General features: G+C 39.3%; 1 protein-coding gene across 1 annotated transcript in view; it reads right to left on the bottom strand.

Moving 5' to 3' along the window:
- EML6 (EMAP like 6) overlaps positions 1–24931 on the bottom strand; it is a 169643-nt gene that overhangs the window by 93578 nt on the left and 51134 nt on the right. The window contains exons 7-15 of the mRNA XM_032592775.1: positions 23051–23252; positions 20348–20485; positions 18362–18618; positions 15728–15940; positions 11003–11170; positions 9810–9916; positions 6001–6119; positions 3351–3537; positions 1989–2094 (exon numbers count right to left, since the gene is read on the bottom strand). Coding sequence (XP_032448666.1) covers positions 1989–2094; positions 3351–3537; positions 6001–6119; positions 9810–9916; positions 11003–11170; positions 15728–15940; positions 18362–18618; positions 20348–20485; positions 23051–23252 — 1497 coding nt within the window. The remainder of the gene's footprint in view (positions 1–1988; positions 2095–3350; positions 3538–6000; positions 6120–9809; positions 9917–11002; positions 11171–15727; positions 15941–18361; positions 18619–20347; positions 20486–23050; positions 23253–24931) is intronic.

Below are 24931 nucleotides of genomic sequence, written 5' to 3'. Positions count from 1 at the left end.
GGGAGGTCTGGCTATTGAGGGAAAAAAGCAGAAGAAATTCACTCACATCCTTAGAAGAGAACCATGTTTGAACTCAAATTATGATTTCCTTTTAGATTTTACTGCTTTATCAAGGATGTATGACACTTCCATTTTAAAACTGTATGTCCATCAAACTTCTGGAAGTTTAGGACTTTGTATTTGCTGTGACTTGGTGTGTTATCTGGGCTTCCCACTGTTCTCGCTTCCTCGGTATTCACATGCTTTCTCGACCTCACATGCCTGCCAGTGTGGAGTAGGAACTCTTTAGCCTTAAGTTTTACTGGTTCAATAACCACAGAGAGTACTGAGCAACTTCTAATATGATGTAACAATTCAGATTTCTACAGCAGTTTACAGTATGTGAGGATGTGCATGTCACAAAAATATTGCCCCAAACCGTTCCATGTTGCTATAGGTGAAAAAATAAAGTTAATTTTCACCCCAACACAGTTTACAATGTGAAGTACCAGTAGTAATAGTGAAAGGCAAGACAAAGTATATTAGGCAAAGCTCCATTCATGCCTTCACATTTTTGGAAGAGCTTCTGTGTCCATAGCACTACAATATGTGCAGTGGGGAAGAGAGACATGGGCTCTACTGCCCAAGTAGCTTATTGAATGAGAAACATTGACCCAGACAGCTACTGTACCACATGGACTCCAACAGGTAGCATGAGAGCAATGACAACAATGGGCTAAGAGATGTAGAAGAAGGGACAAGGTTATTTCTCCCTGGAAGGCTGTAGGAGAAACTTTCAGCTTGGTCTTAAAGGATGGTAGAACTTGAACAGACACATGGCAGCAGCATGAACAAAGGGACACGGGCAAAAAGAAGGACAGTCCTGCATTTAGGGAGATGTAAAGGAACACGAATGGGTAAGTGGGTAGAAACACTGCTAAGGAAGGTTGAAGCCAGATCATGGAAGGTCATGAATGTCCAACCAAGGGCTCGGCCCTGAGTCAGTCAACTGACATGAGTCTACAGGGGGGCAATGTAACTGTGCTTCCAGAAGATTCCAGAACTGGGTAGGATGGACCAGAGAACATGGGAATGGAATCAAAGACCAATATGGCAGAGATGAGAGGGAGTCTGGGCTTGAGCAAGGAGAGTAGAGAGTGAGGGATGTAGGAAAGAGAATGCGGTTGTGGAGTCATGGAATTTAATGACTACCATTACACACACTGCACATATTAAACATTTGAATGGGATTTAGAAATAAAGAAATTACAGTATCAGTTTTCAGTAAAAAGTTTATACTTTTTTTTCTACCGAACTAACTTCTACTATTGGGATTAAAAATTCTAGGTAAAAACACCTTCTGTAACAGGCCCTTATTCTCCTTTCTAGCTTAAAGAAACGGCCTCACCCTAAAGAAAATTACATTCATCAGTTAGTATTCTACTAGCACTGTGTTCAAATTCTAAATTAAAGAGATGGAAAATCCAGTTATATTTTTCAAATATGAAATTTATTTTCAAAACACGAGTGTTGTCAAGTGGCCTTTTGCAGAGAATTTGCAGCCCTCCCTCTAGTTCTTTATATTTTAAATTGCAAGTGCTGTGCTCCCGCCTCTTTGGAGAGATGAAATTGATGTTCTGAGTCACTGCCAGACGTTTGCAACTAAAACTATCTACAGCAACAGCTGCTCTGGATTTCAAATTGCTCAAGCAAATGCAGAACACAGTGTGAGCTCTGGGTAATGACTTGGGAGAGAGGAAATGAACAAGACTGGGAAAGGCGTTTCATATAATCCAAAGGCCACATATTTTTTTTGTGAGGTATTCACATATCTGATTTCCAGTCTAAGAATGGGTAGCTAACATACAAAGGGCTTACTTACCTTATTACAAACAGAACTCAACTAAATAGGAGGTTGTAAAACAAAACAAAACAAAACAAAACAAAACAAAGCCCAGCCCTAAGTAAAGCAGAACCATCAATGACTTCAGCAGAAAACTGGTGCTTACCTGAAAAATCAAGTGCACACACTCCTCTCTGGTGTTGTCCTTTCAATAGTGACAAACATTTTAGAGTTTGTGTGTCCCACACATGAATAGCAGCATCTCTTCCAACCTGAAATAATAGGATGAGTGTAATTAACCACTTATAAATCATAACAAGAATGATGCCTTAGAATCACTTTCAGAGTTCCTTAGAGTCAAGTGCTGCCCAGACATCCACACATTTGGGGAGCAGGAAGACACTTGGAAATCATTGTTTTCAGGATGATAAAACTGAGGTACAAAGAGTCCAAGAGGCTTGTTCTGGGCATCAAATTGGGGGCCAGTCCAGCCTAACCTGGTACATGGCTCCCAGGCAAGGTACTTTAAAACTGCAAGTCAAACGTCCACTGTGCTTTTTGTATGAGTTCTAGATTTTTCTCTCCTGCCTTTCCAACTCCGCATAAGATTCCACTTCCTGGTCAAGCAAGTCACCTGTGTGTTGTTACAGCAATATCTTCAGAGTTCTTTCACCATCTCAAATATTTTACTCATCCCAAGAAGGCCTGGCTCTGCTTTTCCTCCCAGGAAATGACAGTTTCATGGCCTACCTGTTGGTAGGATGGATTCTCCTTGAGGGAATACAAGCTTCTCTGACACTAATCCCCAACAACAAAATTTTAATAAAGTGGTTTTCCTCACTTAATTGTAAGGGAAAGAAGAACCTTGTTGGGTGTAGTGACTATAAAAGGGAAAATGGGACATAAAACAATGCACATAACTGGGCAGAATCCAGCCAACTGCCTCACTGGTGTCTGGAGCCCCAGTTACCCCTGGAATGGCTACTGGTGCACTGGTTTGTCAATGGTCTGCCTCACACCAATACAGTATAGAATGTGGTGTATTAAGTATACACACATGCACTGGCTAGCAAAGTTAGCCAATATATCGGTTAAAATATAAAATAATGATTTAGGCAAAATGCATGACTTTAAGTTTTATAAAAATAACTATTCACTAGATGTTATACTAGCACTAAAAGATGGTTCATTCAATAAACACTCACTGGTTACCTAGGATATACGAAGTACTGGGTATACAGTGATGAGGAAAATATATTAAGACTGCATCCATGGAACTTACTTTAGTTTTAGCTAATCCTATTTATGGATCTCATGTCAGAAGGAAATCTCTCAGAGTCTTCCCAACAGTGCTGTGTAATGTACTGGTTAATTCTTCTACTATCATGAAATGACGCAGCATTTACTGAATCCTCAGCTTATTGCCTCTTGTTTGTTTCTACCAAGTATTTCTTGAACTAGTATGTAAAGTGGACTCAAAATGAAATCCTCTTGGGCTAGACCACCATCCTAGAGGAGAACTACACACCTGCCCGGTGGCCACGTAGTCTTTCACTGGATGGATGGTCAGGCTGAGAATGTCATCATCGTGCCCCAGGTACAGCCTCTGGGAGTGTTGCTGCCTGTTGTACACAACAGCAACTGCAGCAATGTGATAGACCACTTCTCCGGTCTGCGTGTAGAACAGATTGTTTCTACAGTCGTAGCCCCTGTAACTGAAGCACAGGTCCAAGACATGCATGGTAGTTGAATGAACAGTGAACGAACAGAGCAGGAGAGGTCAGGAGGTAAAGCTAACATGTTGATATGGACATGCACAAGGAGAATCCCAGGGATCTCCATAGCTGCCTAGGACAGTTGTCTTCAACACGGGTGTGAGGGCGTCTGAGGACATGTGGCAACTCTCTAACAGGGCTAATGTGTGCTGATAATTTTAACAGAACTTGTTTCTAGATCCTCAACTACTGTATGTGCTCTTTTTTTTTTTTAATGTTTATTTATTTTTGACAGAGCGAGAGAGACAGAGCATATTGGGGAGGGGCAGAGAGAGAGGGAAACGCAGAATCTGAAGCAGGCTCCAGGCTCTGAGCTGTCAGCACATATCCCCACGTGGGGCTCAAACTCACAGACCGTGCAATCATGACCTGAGTCCAAGTTGGACGCTCAACCAACTGAGCCACCCAGGTGCGCCTGTATGTATGTGCTCTTTCTTAAAACTGACCAGTCTGAGAACACATCTATGATGGGGAGGTTTCCCTTCTCACCTCCCCTTTCTCAATCACCTTCCTCTCATGTTAGAAAGTCATTCCTCTTGTCCACCTGGACTTTCACTGTGGTGTATTACCCTGGGGCATCAAACCATCCAGGGACACCAAAACAAACTCAAGTGTGGATGTTGAAAGTGAATAATTCCAACAACTAGGTATGAAATTCTTCTGTAAGTCAAGTCATTTCCAATTCTTTGCTTTTAACAAAATTGAAGAGTGATTTGATTGAATTGACAGGTGGCAGATTAAACTATATTATTGTGTGATGTATCAAAATCATGAAATAGATCATCTGTATTGCAAGAAAAATTAAAGAAGTGAGTAACATTGCTATGATAAAGTTGCTTCCATTCTCTTTTACTTATTCATGTAAATAAACTCTCTCTGTGCTTGTAACTATTAAAAAATGAAAAATGGGAATAGAACCAATGCTAAACTGTCACAATCTAGCAATAATACACACACACACACACACACACACACACACATGCATATCTGAACTCAGTGAAAAAAACTTAATTTTTTTCCAATAAAATTTTTTACATTTAGTAACTACTTATTAGAATCTGTACTATATTTATGTTGGTCTGATAAACTTTGTAATACTAATAGTTGTAACAAGAATTCAATCCAGAAAAAAATTAACACTCATAGCAGCAATGTTCAATAGAAATATTATGCAAACCGTGTGGGTAAGTGAAAACTTTCTATTGTCATATTAAAAAAAGATAAAGACAAACAGATGAAAAATGTTAAGAACTTTTAACCCATTATGTCTAAAGTATTATCATGCAATCAATAGAAAACATTTAATGAAATCTCTTTCTTTCTTTTTTCATGCTAAGTCTTCGAAATCCAGTGTGCATTTTACACGTACAACACGTGTGCATTGACACTAGCCACATTTTAAGCACTCAGTGGCTTTCAGTGGCTAGTGGGTACCATACTAGATAACACGAGTTAGAGACTTAGGATTGCAGGCAATTAAATTTAAACTGCACTTATATACATTTCTTCCCTCGCAGAAGGTATGATAGGGTGATCAACAAAAGGTTTTCAAGCATAAAAATATTACATTAGTGTAATATTCATGTAATATTCTATGAGAGAAGTGGAACAGAAATATGAGCTCATGTATTTTTAAAATTGATGATGGTGAGAAACAAATATCAATGACATTTAGGTTCCAACTGATCCACGTAAATGAATGATGTATTAATAAAACACTAGATGTTATATTCTTCACAATCATTTAACCTTATGTTGAAAAAAAATTTTTTATTTTTTTAATGTTTATTTATTTTTGAAGGGAAGAGAGACAGAGAGAGAGAGCATGAGCCAGGAAGGGGCAAAGAGGGAGACACAGAATCCAAAGCAAGCTCTGAGCTGTCAGCACTGAACCCAATGTGGGGCTCAAACTTATGAACTGTGAGATCATGACCTGGGCTGGAGTTGGGACAGTCAACCAACTGAGCCACGCAGGCACCCCAAAAAATTTTAGATGTCAACCTCAAGGGTGATAGGTTGTGTATGATATGATTTTCAAAATTCAAAATTATTTTGGCCATATGTGAGCAAAATTGTTTAAAGGAAATACTGTCAGAGTGGAGTCAACTAAATAGAACAGGAGATATGGGGATAATGGGAGCAGCGATGGCAGAGACAATGGAGCATGATAACAATGGGCCACAGAAACATACCCATCATGGAAGTCACTGAAGCAGGAAACATCTAGATACGCACACTGTTATGGCCAGAGAACATCAACTAAGAATACTGGACAGATAATCATGGTTAAAATATCAAGTTCAGGTAAGTACACACTGGAGAGAAGAGCCAGCCTGAAGTGGGTCAGCACCAAGAAGAGAGGACCCTACTGCTCTGCTGATAAGGCTGGTGACAGGCACCCACCCGTGTATGAACTGGAGTTTCAAGCTGTCCTCAGGAGCCTTTTCTCTTTTGAGGAAGGGCACTGCATGGTTTTTCTCTTTACTTTGTTGCTTTAGCTGAGGTAGATCTTCTTTGTAAACCTTAAAGCATAGCAGAAACATTTAGTTGAGACTCTTCAGGTTTCAAAATTATTAATATCTTGGCATTCTCAGGAGGTCTTTAACTGTAGGAAATCAAGTTTTTGAGAACATGAGAAGCTAAAAATGGTCACAAGAGACAAAGTAGGTCATTATATAATGATAAAGGGGTCAAATTCATCAAGAAGATATAAGAGTTTTAAATATGCACCCAACATCAGAGCACCTAAATACATAAAGCACAAACTAACAGAACTAAAAGGAGAAATAAACATCAATGTGTAATAGTCGGGAAGAGTCACTCTGAATAATGGATAGATGATCCAGACTAAGAATCAATAAGGAAACAGCAGATGAAGAACACTGCAGACCAAGTAACCTAGCAGACATAACCAGAACATTCCATGTCTCAGTAGCAACATACATATTCTTCTCAGGATGCCTCATATGTTAGGCCACAAAACATGTCTCAATAAATTGAAAAATATAGAAATCATATCAAGTATATTTTCTGGACACTGTGGTATGAAAGTAAAATCAGTAACAGGAAGAAAGCTGGAAAATTCTTAAGTATGTGGAAATTAAACCACACACTTTTGAACAACCAGTGGATCAAAGAAGAACATAGAAACATAGAAAATATCTTGAAACAAAAGAAAATGGAAACAATGTAACAAAACTTATGCGATACAGCAAAAGCAGTTCCAAGAGCAAAGTGTGTAGCTATATAAACATACATTAAGGAAAAAAAACCTCTCTGATAAACAACGGAACAATGTACCTCAAGGAACAAGAAAAAGAATACATTAAACACAAAGTTACCAGAAGGAAGGAAATAATAAACATTAGAGTAGAGGGGTGCCTGGGTGGCTCAGTCAGTTTAGTGACGACTTCGGCTCAGGTCATGATCTCATTCATGGCTTGTGGGTTTGAGCCCAGCATTGGGCTCTGTGCTGACAGCTCAGATCCTGGAGCCTCTTCAGATTCTGTGTCTCCCTCTCTCTCTGGCCCTCCCCAACTTGCATTCTGTCCTATCTCTCAAAAAATAAATAAACATCAAAAAAAATTTTTTTAAACCATTAGAAATAAATGAAATAGACAATAGAAAACAGACAATAGAAAAGACAAACAAGAGTGGCTTCTTTGAAAAGATAAACCGAACTGAATACCTACATGAGACTGCATTTTACTTCCTAATGAACAAAACTAACTTGAAATATCTTTTAAATCACTGGGTTCAAGATTTTAATCAAGGGTTTAAGATCACTGGGGTTTAAGTTTAAATAATACATATTCAGAAAATATGGTATTAATTTTCTGGTAAATAAGAAAGGAAATTACTTGATAAAATCATCAATAAAAATCAATAAAATATTTTGTTGTAATTTTTTCTAAGGTGAGAAATCTCTTGATTCATTTGCAAAACACAGACCTCATGAATCATGGTGATCACTCTCTGGAATTATCTTCAGTCATAATCTTATGCATCTTGACAGATTAGACTCTGAGATTTAGAGCAAAGTTTGGTCTAACCTAGGACCTAAAATGTGCTGCTGATTCAGAGAACATTTCCTACAATTTAAATGTAGATAAAAAATTAGTCTGTTTTGCTACCATGTATATATGCCCTACTATCAACAGGTATCAATTTAACACATTCAAAATGAAGTACAATCTATTAGTAATTGCTCATCTTCATAGGGAAAATTTTCATTTGATAAAGCTATGTAACTAGAAAGATGATAAATTATAATTAAGTCTGTTTTAGATTTAATAAAAAAATTAAAAAAAAAGGATTCAGAAGATACCTCATTATTGCTTTGTCTACTGCAGATACAATGAATTAAGCTTGTAAAATCTTAAGCTAATTATCCATCTGAGTCCATGATGCTTTCTTCAGCTCATCAACTCCTCAAGAGCACTGAATTCTGGTCTTGGCATTTCTACAGGTTATTGGAACAAGTCTCATAAACTCTGTGGACCTAAGATTCTCATTTGTAGAATAGAATAAAACTTTCTGCTCAGGAGTAATTCAAGAACAAAAAAATAATGTAAATCAAGTAATATAGACAAAAGCTTCAGAAACTAAGATACCAGGGAGAATATATAAATCCTAGGCATGGATTTCAGTATAGTCAAGTCTTTTCATTCTTTGACTAACACCTTTTATTACATAAAAAAAATCCCAACTAAGATATTGCTTTTCTTTTTTTCCTAAATTTTATGTTCACTTTGCTTAAATTCCATGTCCCCTGGATATGAGGACATAACATTATTCACTGTGTATACATTTCTACGTTAATAATTTCTTTTCAATCCTCATCTTTAGTTTTGTTGCATAATTCATTGTATCAACACATGGTCAAGCTGACTTAGTCACGAAGTTGACCCAAACCATCAGTCAGACTGCCTCTAATTTTTCAAACACTAAATCAATGAGTGATAATTATCATCTGGAAAGTTTCAGTGCTTACGCAGTGGCAAAGCCAAGCAATATGCAGAATGTATGCTTTGGAGAGCAGCCCAGATCCTCATTCTTATCTCAATACTACGGGTGAGGTGGACTTGGGCAAAATAGTTAACATCTCAGGGTTATTGTGAGGTTGGATTTGGTGTATATACAGAGCAGGATCCGGCCCTGTAGAGACAGGTAATACACAGCAGCTGCCACAGGCCTATATGGTAAGTCTCCATGGGCAACAGTGACATTTGCTATGTCTGAAACCGGAAATCTTACTCCATGTTCACTGACAGAGTCTGCTTCACATACTTTCATGATATGACAAGAAAGAAAATAGAACACCTTCAGTTACCAACCATAAAAAAGGTGAGATGTCTCCAGATTCCTATGAAGGAATGTTCTCTTTAACACTCACTGTTCAGCACTAAAATGAAATGTCTACTTTAAAAAAACTAGGACCCAATTTTTTTGAAATTGTGTAACTTTTCTACTAGCGATAATTTCGGACTGGAGAGATCATACGTATTGTATTTGGGTTTTAACTTCAATTAAATGGATAACGGTATATGGAAGTTGAGAGAGAAACCAGGATGCTAGTTATCTTGAAAACTACCATGGCTTTAAAGCTACCAATTCTGTAAAGAAAACATGCTTTAAAATTTTATTATTTATTTATTTATTTATATTTAGAGAGAGAGTGTGTGCATGAATGAGGGAGGGGCAGAGCAAGAGGGAGAGCGAGAGAATCCCAAGCAGGCTCCACACTGTCAGTGCACAGAGCCCTACATAGCGCTCTAACTCATGAACCATGTGATTATGACCTGGGCCAAAACCAAGAGTTGGATGCCTAGCCAACTGAGCCACCCAGGCACCCCAGAAAACATATGCTTTCAGATCTGCTAAGGAAATTAAGAATTATTTAGCTTGCTTGCACATTTTTCTGCAAAAAAATATTTTAAGTTTTAGGCGCTCGAAAGGCAGAAAACTCTGTCATGGGTTCAATTTAAAAATTTGGTACTACTTTCCACTAAAAAAATTTTTTTTAATAATGTGAATGGGTAAATGCCTTATTTTCAATCTGTGCTTAAAGACAAGAAGTAGGTAATTTTCCTTATTCTTGTCTGGAGTCTCTTCTGCTCAAGTACCAGCCATTCTTAGTGCAACATCCAAATCCAGGGAGATCGACATTCTGGGCTGTAAAGCATTTGTTAGGAGGCCCTCTGCTTACTGACCTGGCGATCATAATTGATTTGAGTTTCTTGCTCAATATCAGAGTCCAACTCTGGCACATCAGATAAATCCGAATCAGACTCTTCACTGTAAGAATCAGTGCCACCTTCTGCAGAAACACAACCCGTGAGAAACAAGCAAAAGTTCTGAGACCCAAAATAGCTTATACATTTATTTAAAATATTTTCTTTCTTCTAGCAAAGTAAATTAAAAAAATCAATATAGCTTAGTTTTCCTTTGATGTAGGTTCTTAAAACGTCTCCCCCCGCCACCATCCCTTCCATCTTTTGGTTAAGTTCAGCACATCATCTCACCCCTTACAGTAGCATTAACAGACCTGGGCAATTCTCCCCCACCCCTCCCCAGCAGACAGAACTCATTGCCACACTTCTGTAACAAATCTTTGTGTTTTAAATCTTGCTTTGAAAAGGGCCAGAGAGAGAGAGAGAGAGAGAGAGAGAGAGAGAATGAAAGAATGAAAGAATGAAAGAAAGAAAGAAAGAAAGAAAAAAAAGAAAGGGAAAGAACGAAACAGAGAGAGAGAGAAAGAAAAGGCAAGGCCAGGGGAACGTTTTACCAAAATGAAGGCTGAAATAAAGGGAAATCTAACCACTTAGTTCTTAGCCTTTGCCACATCTACCAAGTGGCAGTAATTGCCAGGGTCAAAACCCCTGCAGAAACTGTCCCAATGAAAACATTTCCTCACATGGTTTCAAATTTTATTACCTGATTACTCCTGCTGGCATGACAGTAAATTAAAAGACTACACATCCAGTGAACTGGAAGACTTCAGTCCCAACTGTGGACCATTCTTTGAACTTCACTCTGGAGCCAACTCCTAAGGTCACTCTGTCCCTCTGTCCCCCTGCAGCCTGAGTAGACCCACCACAGTTATAGTTGTCCTAAGGAGGCTGAGGTAGATTTGTTCCTGACATTCTCAAAGGCTAATTCTTCATGTAAACCTTTGATCTTCAACTGGCATCTGGTATAAACAAAATCTTTTGAAGGAAATTAACCTACTAATTCACATATAACTCAAAAGTTTTGTTTTTACTTTTAATTTTAAATTTTATTATAGGGATGAATTTTTCAAAAGTTGCTTTAACTCTTTATGTCCAGGAGAGATGTTAGAACATTCTTTGAAATTTTTATTGCCAAAAAAAAAAAAAGCTTGAAAAATTATAATTGGTTTTACCCTGGGGTGCAGTTTCCAGCAGACCGTTGCTGACACCTTCTGGAATAAATCTCCACTGGAAAACTGAGTGGTCAGCCCCTCCTGTGCTCAATACCCACTGAAAGTCATGGGACCAGCGGACATTTGTGACATGTGCAGAATGGCCCACATACTTTCTAAATTTGGCTCCTGAAAAGATATTTTGAAGAGATTAGTAATGCAAAAAATACAATTCATTGATTAAAATATTACATTTTGATTCATGCTGAAAAGTGAAATCTTTAAATACATTAGAAAACATAATTTTCAGTATTATATATCTTAACAAGCAAAGCCTCCAAAAATTATCTCAATTATTCCAGTATGGATTAAGCTAAAAATGGCCTTAAAATTTAAGTCCTGCAGCTGAAGACACATCTGAACCTTTTCCAGTAATGCCTACTGCTTCACTGATTCTGCAACTAAAATGCTTAAGCATGATTATCTTACACATTCTTATTTAAATACAAGATAAGACAGGTGGTCCTTTGCAATAGGGAAACAGAGAATCATTCTGTGGGGAAAAAAAAAAAAACAGTCAAATTACTGCTCAGGGTCATGTGGATATAGAGCTGGAAGAATTAAATTTGGTTCCCTGATTGCTTTACTTAGTAAACACCATCCCCAAGGTCATGAATGCAGAAGAAAAGCTATTTGCACTTATGGTTGTAGCTGAACTACTGCAGTAAAGTATCCAGTATGTAGTTGGTACACGGCAGCATGAAGGAAGTCAGGGAAGTAAGCAGGGTCCATGCTACCGTTTGGAGGCCTCATACTCCAAAGGCCACGGGAGATTTCAGGGGCCGGCAATCCTCCTTCAGAAATCATTCTACCTATTGCAGGCCCTGTAATGGAGCCTCTTTAATGGGGGAGAAAGCCACCTGTTCAACTAAAACATGTTTAAAATTCAAAAACCCATTGGAGAGGTAATGATTTAAAGTTATGTGAAGGTGGGGCGCCTGGGTGGCTCAGTCGATAAAGTGTCCAACTTCAGCTCAGGTCATGATCTCACAGCTTGTGAGTTCGAGCCCTGAGTCAGGCTCTGTGCTGACAGCTCAGAGCCTGGAGCCTGCTTTGGATTCTGTGTCTCCCTCTCTCTGCGTCTCCCTCCCTCCCTCCCTCTCTCTCTCTCTCTCTCAAAAATAAATAAACATTAAAAAATATTAAAAAAATAAAGTTATATGAAGGTGAAAATGACCATGCTATTTAAAATATACCACCAAGCTGCCTGATTTGAGCGCTCCTGCTACTGTTTGCTTTTGTTTCCTTCATAGCCTTTCTCACCAGATGTGTTTACATTTTGTTTATTGACTGTGTCCCTTCAGTAGAACAAAAGCTCCATGAGGACAGGGATTTGTGCTTGTTTTACTCACTGATGTATCTCCAGCCTCTAGAATAGCACATAACAAATATTTATTGAATACATGAAAACCACATCCATCTCTTCCCAGGCTTTCCTTAGGACAGTGTCACTTTTTAAGGCCTCTCTTTATTCTCTGAACCACAGGGAAGGCTCTTATCTCTCTGCTGGTCCTCTCTCCCACGGCTTTACATACTGTCAATATGCCCTCAATTGCTGAACATTCATTTTTCAGCTCTCAATTCTCCCTGGACTGCAGTTGGCCTGTGTGCCATGTCTACTTGGATATCTAACAGGCGCCTCAAACTTATCATGGACAGCACAGACCAAGGAGTGCCCCTTACCCTTCTCTCTTATCCCCATGTCTGTCTGTCTGTCTGTCTGTCTCTCTCTCTCTCTCACACACAACCTTTTTCCTTGCTCATTTTTCCATCTTCATAAGTGGTGTCATCATCCACCCCCCCACTGCTCACGCCCAAAACTCATCCTTGGCTCTTTGCCTCTATTCCCACATCCAAATCCATCAGCAATACCTTCAGCTCTACCTTGACACTGTTTCCTAACCTCATGCACCTGTATTCACATCTGTTCCTAATACCTTTGTCCAAGCCACAAAATCTCTCACCTGGACTTATGTGAAAATCTACTTGGAGCCTTCACTTCCCTAATTCATCCCACATGCTATCAAAGTGGCCTTTTAACAACTTAGATGGGTCATGTCACTCCTCCATTTTAAATCTTCAATAGTTTCCTACCACACTTAAAAGAAGACCCAAATTTTTCACAATGGCTACAAGGCCTTTGTGACATAGTCCCCACTGCCCTCTGCAGACTCTGAGTACACAATGCTCCCCTCATTCACCATGCTGTGGCCACCTTGACCTTTCTGTTTCTGTACTGCCTCAAGCTCGTTCAAGCTCTACTGGAGGCCAATGCTTTTTCCTTCAAGGCCCAGACCTTATGCAACTCATGTCTTACAACATCCAGGACATTTTTCTTGGGAGTTCTTCAAGGAGTGTGTATGAGTGTGTGTGTGTGTGTGTGTGTGTGTGTGTGTGTGCATGTGCACGTTTGTGTGAAGGATTAATGGGGCAGCAGCACAGAGGTGAAACAGGAGATCCTCAGCCTTGAGCCTTCCTTTGGAGAAGGGGTGGTAAGACACGGCAAATGTCAATGAGCTAGGCTTTGGATTTTTACCTCATGGAAGTGTCTGTGCGATGATGGTTAAACAGAATGTAGTCTAAGCGACACCAGGGAAAATGATCAGGATTGATACTAGTTATATGAAAAGATTTGAAAACTGTCAAAACGAAATGAGAAAAATTGGTTTGACCATGTAAAAATAATAACCATTGTAGTCATTTTCATTAACTGCAGAACATTTACATCTCAATACTATACAGCAGAATCCTATACACAAGTACTTGTAAATGTGTCAATGAACTTGGTTGAGAGTTTGATTTAATCACAGAGAACTATAATATTTGCTCAGTCTCTACACTTCTCATGGTCACTAGCCCCTTCTCATACTTGGCTGTTTACAGGTTCAAAAGTTGGGGGACTACCCACCACTGATACGCTGGGCTACAGGGAGACAAGAGCTACCAATTGTCACCATTCCCTTCAACAATCCCCCTTTAGAAACTTCCCTGCCAGTAGTTCTGGCACAGAAAGGCCACAAAAGCCTGAATGGCTCTGAGACAAATTGCAAGATTTATAAACCACTTGCCATGAAGAGTAGAACAAGTAAATTTGCTATGAGAATACGAATAGTTCCACAGATTGCTGAGGTGGGTTTTATTATTCCCATGATACCATCACTCAGCAGTCAACCTCCCCTTACTCTGCAGGTGTCTCCTGGGTTCCATCATCCTCAGGGTCAGTTTACCCATCAGGGGGTCTTGTTTGGACAGGCAACACTATTCATCACCTCCCACCCCCCTTCCCCCATTCTTATCAATACATTCAGGATCTCCATTTCTAGACCCAAATCCACTCTACAAGGCTTGGGAATACGCAGGAAATAACAATTCTGGGTGAGTTACCTTCTTTCCTAGTCTTCACATGTGAGGCCAACAGTATTGTTTCTGGCCTCAGGGATGTATGTTTCTTCTCAGTTCCCAGACCGGTTGCCTAACTCACGTTCTGCAAGTACATTACTCAATCCAACAGGACACACCCTATTACTCAAAAAGCCCATTAGGGAGAGGAGAGTGTGAATTAGGCAGGGGAGGTAATTTTGTGCCTCAAGCATTTTAAACTGATGGCCATGCTGTCAAGCGTAAATGATGGTTTGCTGTGCATTTTATGTTCAATTCTCTACCATAACTGTTGCTGCTTCAAAACTGCCAGTTAGCCGAAAATGACATTCTGATTACATTTTTCCATCCCTTCCCTTTCTTAATTTAAAAATTGTTCAAGTGAATGAATTTTCAAGCAATAACACGTCCCTGATGATTACTTTCCAAACATCTGATTTTCAGGGTGCTAGTGGGGAGTCTCAGAAAAGCCTGTGTATGGGCTTTGTCTAAACTTTTTAAGGAAAAAGAAGACAGGGTCATTACATGGTTAACTCAGTCACATTCCACAAAGTCTAAAGGTGCAACAAAAATTAAAGCGACAACATTTTAACAACAGTAAGACAAAACAACAAAATGTGAGAGGAGGAAGAGTTCTTTTGAACCAATCTTCACTCTCAAAAATTTCACCAGTTATGTAAATTGGGTTTGCAAAATAAGCACTACAACAAGCAGTCCACGAATTGTGTTATCACCAGAGTATTCACTTTTAGATTTTATCTAAAAAGATTTTGCTTTGCTTTCCATGTATAAGCACAATTAGCAGTGAAGCCTAAGAGAATTTTAATTACAATATTTTAATGTAATATGTGATTTAAATTATGAGTATTTATTCACATAAATAAAAACAAAACAAACTATGATTTGGTTAAAATGTAAAACATGAAGCTTATGAATTACAAACTGGTTAGTAATAACTGTGAACAAATTCTGCCTTAAATTAGTAATTAAAAAAAATTTTTTTTTCAACGTTTATTTATTGTTTTTGGAACAGAGAGAGACAGAGCATGAACGGGGGAGGGGCAGAGAGAGAGGGAGACACAGAATCGGAAACAGGCTCCAGGCTCCGAGCCATCAGCCCAGAGCCCGACGCGGGGCTCGAACTCACGGACCGCGAGATCGTGACCTGGCTGAAGTCGGACGCTTAACCGACTGCGCCACCCAGGCGCCCCTAAATTAGTAATTTTAGAATATCAAATAGTCTGGTTTACACTGTGTATGCCTTCTAGATTAAATATTTATTCAATGAAATATCTCTTTTGGCCTTACCTTTCTTGAGACAAGGAAATTTAAACAATTTAACCAGTCCAAAATCATCTCCAGACACCAGCACTGAGCTGTTGTAATTTGCATCCACCGAATTGATGTCAGTGACATCGGTGTATTTAGGCCAAATTCCACTCACTTCGGGGCCTTTCACACATGTCCAGGAGGCCCAGGGAATCCCTTTGATTTCTTCTTTACTTGTTAAAGGCTTCCCAGCTGAAAATAATCAATACATAGCAACATAATGTTACATTTAAATAAAAAGCATATTCTAATTTGTTTTATTCCTTTTCCATATAGAGGTCTATATGAGGGTTTAAAAAAAAAACTTCCATAAATCAAGGAAACTGTAGATTGTAATCTCTTTACCAAATTTATGATTTTTTTTTCTTCCAGCAGGGTTTAAAGAAAGTGGATGATCAAAACTCAGATACGGAGACAAGAAAGAAAATGATCACTGTACTCAATGTAATATCTGAAACTACTACACAGCTGGTATGCTTTGATTATTGAAAGTCATATTGACTTTTATGCAATCGTATGTTATCACGTTTAGTCACCAACATTTTGCCTGATTTCTAAGTTTATTCTGGACTTCTACCTTTCATAATTCAAGGAACCATAGAAGTGATTTTTTAAAATTTAGGCTCAATGGGGCGCCTGGGTGGCGCAGTCGGTTAAGCGTCCGACTTCAGCTCAGGTCACGATCTCGCGGTCCGTGAGTTCGAGCCCCGCGTCGGGCTCTGGGCTGATGGCTCAGAGCCTGGAGCCTGCTTCCGATTCTGTGTCTCCTTCTCTCTCTGCCCCTCCCCCCTTCATGTTCTGTCTCTCTCTGTCTCAAAAATAAATAAACGTTAAAAAAAAAATTAAAAAAAAATTTAGGCTCAAAAATTAGTATGAAAAGTTAATGGATTTTAAATTTAAAAGCATTAGAAAATGAAAACTGTAAGTGGTTGGGGAAAATAGCTTGACAGTGTGCTCGATATGTTCTCAAATGTGTGGCAACTCCCGGCTTGTACCAAAAGCAGGTGAGGGATGTCCCCAGAGGGCATGCAAAGGCAGAACCACACTGATACAGAAATGCTTGGGAAAATGTCCAGCCATACACAGTTTTAAAATTCAAAATCAAGACAATTTAGTGTACCACCTCAGAGTTTCTTCTTCAAAAATAAATATTTTCAAATAAAGAATCATCTGTGAGAGTAGGTGCTCTTATGCGTTACTGGTGCACTGCCAAACTGGCATGCAGAAATTCTGGACTGGAACAGCATGACATAAAAATTCATTAAGATGACCATAAAATGAGAGAGTTGACAGAACATAGTCCTTGACCCAGCATTCCCCCTTTGGAGAATATCGTCCAAGGAAGTGACTCAGAAGAGAAAATCCCACCTGTACCAAGATATTTCGAGATGCACGGTCTGTACCAGCAAAGAAACAGGAAATAAACCTAAATGCTCACTAACGGGAGAATGAGATAGCAAATTGTGATATTATCACTGAGAGGATTTTACTTTGTTACTGCAGGTGAGAAATGTGTATTCCTTAATTTTTCACATACAGAAAATATATATGAAATAATTTCAAGCAAAGAAAGTAGACACACAGAAATATGTTCCTAGTGGGGCGCCTGGGTGGCGCAGTCGGTTAAGCGTCCGACTTCAGCCAGGTCACGATCTCACGGTCCGTGAGTTCGAGCCCCGCGTCAGGCTCTGGGCTGATGGCTCGGAGCCTGGAGCCTGTTTCCGATTCTGTGTCTCCCTCTCTCTCTGCCCCTCCCCCGTTCATTCTCTGTCTCTCTCTGTCCCAAAAATAAATAAACGTTGAAAAAAAAAAAAAAAAAAAGAAATATGTTCCTAGTAATGGTGTGCTAATGATTTGACAGGGCAGAGAACTCTAAAAAGCTGAAGTTACATTAGATGGTATATATTATTTTACATATAAATTAATTATTCAATAAAAATTTTAAGATGAAATATAATTACTTGAGGACAAGATTCATGTTAAATATTATACTTTTCCACTTACATTAAAAAATCATTAGTCACAGATTACAATACAGAAACTTGTCTTTTATTTCTACCATTTTAGTATTACAAACTAAATGTTACTGAATGTTATCAAAGTCTGATGAATCTCTTCTAAAAGAGACAGTGGAGGTCACAAATAGAAATTGTGTTTTTTAAATCCTAATTAGCATATTTCACCAAATAATACCTTAAGGGCTTCCAATTATGAAGAACACAGATTTTGGAATAAAATCATCATAGTAAATAAGGACTGTGATCCTCAAATATTTAGCGTTTTTTTTTAGTATTTTTCTAGGCTATTTTTCCTTTCACTTATCTTTAGGCATTCTTTTAATTTCTAAGTATATATCTTTTGCCCATTATAACCATTTCAAGTATTTACGTCCAGTCTGCGCCTCATGTTTTCATGATCTCTTTCACTGTGCAGTATTTTTTAAAATTTTAACGTGTTCCAATTTAGTTATCTTTTCTTTGGGAGTGTGAGATTTGGGGGGTCGTGTTTCTGAAAACATTCCTTGCCCTGAGGTCATGATGACATTCTCATACATTTGCTGACTCTGGTTCGAAGTTTTGATTTTCACCACCATCCAGGGCCTGCGTGACTCACATGGCATCTTGTAGAACAGGCGTTCTCCCGCGCCGTCATTGGTCTGCAAGTATTTGCTATCCAAAGACCAGTCAATGTGTGTGATGAAACTAAGCGACTTGCTGCATTCTCCAATTTTCTTATACCGCTGGGCAACGGCATACACGTCCACTGGGCCATCATTGGATCCCACCGCGAGGTAAGAGCCATCTGGAGAAAATTTCATTTCATGAATGACTTCTTTTCGATCTTTGATATGAACCACTTCTGTCATATCTCTATAAGAATAAAAACCAGCAATAAAAAGTGATAAGCAGCAAATCTAGAAATAGGAACCCCAAGCCATGTTTTAAAATTTGTATGTCAGAGAAAAAAAATGTTTCAAAAGAGAGAGAACACGTGTAAGAATTAAAGGAATAACTTTTGGGGAAAAATATAAAACTATTTACTTAGTTTGTGGCCAATTTAGGCAAAATTAACCAACATTTTAAATACTATCTGGGCTTCCAAAGTAAAAACAAAACAAAACAAAATTTAATGAAATGCATATTTGCTTTCAGGTTTAATTGTTATTTTCCCCTAAAACTTTGTGCTTCAAAAATTTGGGGTTTGTAAAATTGTTTTCAAAACATGCCCTGGAGAAATGTAAATGTCCACCAAGGGTAGCATAAACATCAACCATCTTTTTTATACTTTAAGATCAAGTAACCAGTGGCTGTGAAGCTTGATGCTTACTGTTGCAAAAAAGAGCAAGTCCGAAAAGCATAAGAGGAAAATTTCTTTTTAAATATTAAATTCTTATGTCATTATTTAATTGTTACCAGGAAAGGTCAACAATGCATACGTCATGTCACTGGAATATTTTGTATCCTTTCCGATCAGGTGCTGGTAAGAAATGCTGCCTGCATTTGAAAGCTGCCACCATGAGACAGAATTGTGGCTAGCAGTCTCCTAGGCCAGCACCGAAGACTTCACCCACTGCCAACACAATCAGTGCATACATGATGGCAAATATGTGCTTCTATGTGGTAATTCCCCTCACCAGCTATCACTTATTAATAGCAATTTATTATATAATACAATGTTTAATGTCATCAAATAGGTTTTTTGGATTTTTGTTTGTTTTGGCTTGGGAAATCCATCAAAAAGAAAAGAAAATCTGGTAACTGGCCATCTTTCCATACCATCACTAAGCAGAGAAAGAAAACGTTGCCCATCAACCCAGCATTAAGTTATGTGTGGTTGGTAAGGAGAATTTAGTGTCATAAACTGTGCCAAGATCATTTTTCAAACCTATATAGAATTTTCTATGTGCAAAACATGCAGTATCTAATTTACAGCTGCATTTTCTTTCTGTAATCACAAATTGTAGAAGCCATAAAAAACAACCAGTGTTATTTAGAGAAATTACAAGCGTGGGTCATAATTTTTGTCCAGTAAATATAGCGTGTTAATAAATATGAAATATCCCATTTTATTTTTCATTATAGGTGGAAGAAATTTTGACTCAAGCTCACCTCTAAAAATCTGGCACTGCTAGAGACTGCTTTCTCATTTCTTTCTCTTTTCTTGGCTTCCTATAAGCCCAAACCCCCTTGGGACCAGATGAGCTTAGGAGTTCATTATTCAGTGGATTTTAGAAAGGTTCATATACAATATATTATGTAATACCCTCCACAGGAGCTAGGGCAACACCCCATATTAAAAACATTAATATTTTTGTAGTGAATCACATTATAGAGAATTATTCCTACTAGGAGATTAATAGGCAATAAACAGTCTCAGATCAGTTCATTGGGTCAAGACGGGCTGTCAAAGAAGTTGCCAAAGAACGGTGGATTTTCAGAGTGTTTGGATTTGGGAATTACAGATCGGTGACTGAATCTAGAATGTTCCTACTTGAAAGAATAAATGCATTTTTCCTAAAGTCCAGGCATACATTGTGACCAGGAGAACTAGTTTAACACAAGAGCATTTCTGATTATCATTTTCCCTAGCAGCACGTGCCTGACTCGGAGAACAATGAAAGAGCCGTCCTTCATGCCCAGGGCCAGCTGAGATCCATCCGGGCTGAAGGCCACACTGCGAACTGCTTCCTCCATGTTACAGCGGGCGATCAAGGCATGGTCAGCCAGGCTCCATAGCCTAAGCACAAGGACAAAGTAAAAACAAAACCAGTTTCTCAGCCATCAGCCAGCCCTAGGCTGAAAGGCTGTTCACCACTCTGATGATGATGACAACACAGGACGCACTAATTTCATACTAGTGTCCTTCCTCACGGCATGTCTGGCAATCTAAGAAGGTGTTTAGATTATCATTGGGTCATTTGCACCATTTGAAATCCCCAGCAAGAACTCTAAGACCAGAAAACCATTTCCAAAGATTTTGAGATTAATCAAATAAAGACATTTTAAACACTACTTCACACAACATCTTGCTATTCTCTTTGGAAATTAAACATTGTTCTTTATTTATACCAAGAATTGTTAATAACATTTAGAGAAAAAGAAGTACTACTAGGTGTTATTGTTAGTTTGTTTAAAATAATATGAGTGTCCTTCTAATAACTGTGTTATTTAAGTGCAGATAAATGGAAACACACATTACATTTATTGGCCTCCCTGGCAAGAAAGAGTATCTGTCTACAGTCACCTGCTGTCATGCTTCACAAGGCCTCTGGGTGTCCCACTGCAGATAGATCCACTCGCCCTGGTTGAGGCAGATACTTTAAGTGCCCCTGGCTGATGGGCACAGCTACTGCTGGAGAAATGGAGGTCAAGGGGCACGTGCCCCTAACACAGTTTGCAGCAGCTCCTGGAACACCTAATCCAGGCACCTCAGACTGAGTGAACGTGGACTAGGTATTTGAAGATGCAAATAAGCATTTAAATGTCAGTTGTGATTGGGTAACTGACCTCTATCTGTTAGTACTCTTAAGACAGGCTTCTCTTAACATACAAACATTAGTATCTGCCAGAGGGGACAGAGAATCTCGAGTTCCGCCATAGGGAAGCAAGAATAAGTCACATGTGGTGCGGTTTCTCTAAATGCATTCTGCCATCAGGACGGACGGGGGCATGCTCCTTAAAATGGAGAGTTGCACAGTGAAGAGCTTACTGATCCCTTAGGCAGCCTGCACTGTTCAGCCTAAAGCTCATGGTAGTCTTTCAATACCTCGTCCATTATTCATAATCTCATGCTGCTTTTAGCCTTGTACTATTTTAAGCAACGTAAGCTTTGCTTTACTAGCATGCAGAAACCATCACTCCCCAGTAGACTGTACCATCCTATAAAGTCACTAAGCTGATCTTGCTCAAGAAATTAGGAGTCAGACCCTTCTTAAATTTCAATACTCCGTGTAAAATAACATTTGTCATTTGAGCCAAATTAATGGTTAAGAGGAATAAGACAAATTCTGACAGCCAGGGCTCCTTGGAGATGTTTGCAATTTTGAGACTCAACTAATTTGTCAAAATACAAAAGCCAAAGACTTTCTTGAAATCATTTCTACCTGGATAAATATAAATCGAGTATCTCAGGTGTTTGAGTTGGTGGTACCATTTTGCCTGTTCGGGGAAAGCTCAGAGTAAAGGAAGGAAAAGGAAGAGAAGAGGAGGAAGTTGGGTAAAGAGAAACTTAAGCCAAATAAACATTGATGCCACATGGAGACACACTGTGTTTTCACTGATCTTTAGATTGATGGGGCTTCAGGGCCTGGTAAAGATCACAAAATGGATTTACTTTTAAAATTATACCTCAGTAATGAGCACACCGAGTCTTGATCAGATTCACAGACATACAGAGTAAGAGCAAGGGAGAAGCAGGAACCTGCTTCTAGTCTACAAAATTCTAATTTAGCTACTAGAGCCCAGAAGCAGTAATCAATCAACAAACTGATGGACCAGCCTCTCCCTCCCACTGGCATACACTCTTTCTGGCCTGCTTGTCATTGGGCACATTTAAAGGTCAGCAGTAAATACAAAAATATTGAAGTCAGTGTAACAAACTTCATCACACACTTCTAAACCCTGTGTTCAGTCCTTGAACAGTCACAAGGACATCAGAGGTGTCCTCGTATTGCTCATTTTATGCAATGCTGTGCTCTCAAAGAATAACAAATGATCCACAGCAAGAATCCTTGAAGCCCTAATAAAATTGCCTATTTTCTCAGGAACCAGCACTTTACTTTGATTTGAGGACAATGTCCAAAATTCCATTCGAGAATTTGCAAAGAAAGAACTGTTTACTCACATACTGAAGGCAACTCTGAAAATCAGAACTTAAGTTCTTTTGAAGACGAGTTCATGAATGCACCAGTGGAGATGAAGGTAGGAGAAAATGGAAATGCCATGTGCAGCCCCCTGCAGATGACCCAGCATATGAGGGGCAAATATGATCTTAGCACAGATGAATGCGCTGAGCTCTCATCTTTGATTGAAAGAGAACTGGGAGCCTATCTAACCAGAAGCAGTGTATTTTCACTCACTCAGAGCACTTTCACGACTTAAGATACAGCCAGAGAAAGGCGGCAACACCAAAATGCTAAGAAGCCAAGTGTGGTTGGGCTCAGTGTCTCAATGTTCTGTTTGGAACACGTGTGGTTCTACACTGTGGTTTATCTGTCTCTTGCGTAACAAGCCAATTTGGGCACAGTAACTGTGTTGTCCCAAGGCAGTCAGTGCATGACGACCGCCAATGCCAAGGCCTCACCTGACAGAGCGATCATCACTTCCCGTCACAGCCAGGGGCTTCTTGGGGTGCAGGGCCAGAGCCCAGAGCTCCCCCTCACAGTGGCCTTGCAGGATCAGCATTGGCTTGTCTCGTTCGCGCACAATCACTTCAAATATCTCACTGTCCTGGGTCCCTGCTAGGAGGCGGTCTGCTTTCCAGCACACGCTCCGGATGGAGAGGCCTGAGGGAAACAAGCAATTAAATAAAATGAAAGCGTGTATTCACACCATTGACGAAGAAAGGAAAACACCTACATGTCCTTTCACCAGGATAGCATCTGATGTAACACATCTTAAAAACTCCTGAAGGAGAAACACCAACACCACACGCCATCCTGTATTATTTACCATTTCCTTACCCCTCACCATCTGGATTTTACACATGAGTAGTCACTCTTTCCTGTCTGACTTAGGATAACCATGTGTTTTTACGTCAGGATGCATGTGAAATACTACATCTTAAAATGAGTATGAGAAGAAATAGGTCTTTATGAAAACCTATCCCTTTTTGAAATAATGTACTTCTGATTTACTACGGAAAAGTTAACAGTCACTTCAGTCTTTAGGATGCTAACACTGTATTAAAACTTAAAAACAAAAAAAAAATTTAATGTTTAGTTTTAGTTTTGAGAGAGAGAGGGAGAGAAAGAGAGAGAGAGAGAGAGCACGCACGCAAACGAGCATGCACCAGCGGGGGAGGGGCAGAGAGAGAGGGAGACACAGAAGCAGGCCCCAGGCTCTGAGCTGTCAGCACAGAGCCCCATGCGGGGCTCAAACTCATGAGCTGCGAGATCATAACATGAGCCAAAGTCGGACAGCTTCACTGACTGAGCCACCCAGGCGCCCCTAACGCTATGTTAAAATTCTATGTGGGTGATACTCCAGAATGGCTAATTGTCATGTCGGGTAAGTTTACTATGATCAGAACCTAGACTCATTTTGCTGGATAAACAGATGTACCATGTCCCAGAAATATGCAAATGAAACTGATTTCAGTCTCAAAATACCATCAAACATTTGTCAGTGAAGATGTTATTCTTCCCCCACTTAACATTTTATACAATGCTCTCTAAAGGCACAGTACTTCTTTTCTTCCACCTCAGGAGTACTTCATACTCTCCAGGCAGGTCTTTATTTGCCTGTCTGATTTGTGATCTCTTGAACTTCTTGTCAGTTTTGTTGCTTACCAGGTACAATAATTGTTCACTTGGTGAGTTTTCTCAGGTCTGAATTAGAAATACAGATAGAATCCCACTTTCATAAGTACTGTAAATAAGGCAGGGATGTGGTAAGCTTTGAGATCTGAGTCGTCTCCCCAGTGGGCTTCGTGTCTTCGGCGTAGAAAGTACCAGAAGTCAGAGCACAGGTCTTTAGTCCTGCTCTACACTTGATTGGCCAGACACACCAGGAGTGTCCCTTTCTCTCTGGAGACCGTTTTTTTCTCTGCATTAAATGCAGACTATAATTAAGGAGACCATGTAATTTATCATCCAAATTGTGACTACTTTGAAAGTCAAATTAAATTTACATACTTCAAAAATGTTTATTTTTTTCCCCAAGAAAGCAGCTTTACCATGTTAAAATAAAAAGTTCTATCAAAATATTTTCAAAGATAAAATTATAGTGACACTGCATTACAAAATGAAAAGTCCAGAACAGAGGAACGAATAGGCAGGGCACAGAGGATTTCCAAGGCCCTGAAACTCTTCACTATCATGGTAGATACATGTTACTATGCATGTAATATGCACAGAATATACAACACTGAATGTGAACTCTAATGCCAACTACGGGCTTTGAGTGATGATGCATCAATGTAGCTTCTTCCATGGTAACAAAGGTACCACTCTGGTGGGGGGTG

The sequence above is a fragment of the Lynx canadensis genome, chromosome A3 (genome assembly GCF_007474595.2).
Source record: "Lynx canadensis isolate LIC74 chromosome A3, mLynCan4.pri.v2, whole genome shotgun sequence".
Classification (NCBI taxonomy): domain Eukaryota; kingdom Metazoa; phylum Chordata; class Mammalia; order Carnivora; family Felidae; genus Lynx; species Lynx canadensis.
Note: the sequence above shows the minus strand (reverse complement) of the source record. Positions and strands in the feature narration are given on the sequence as shown.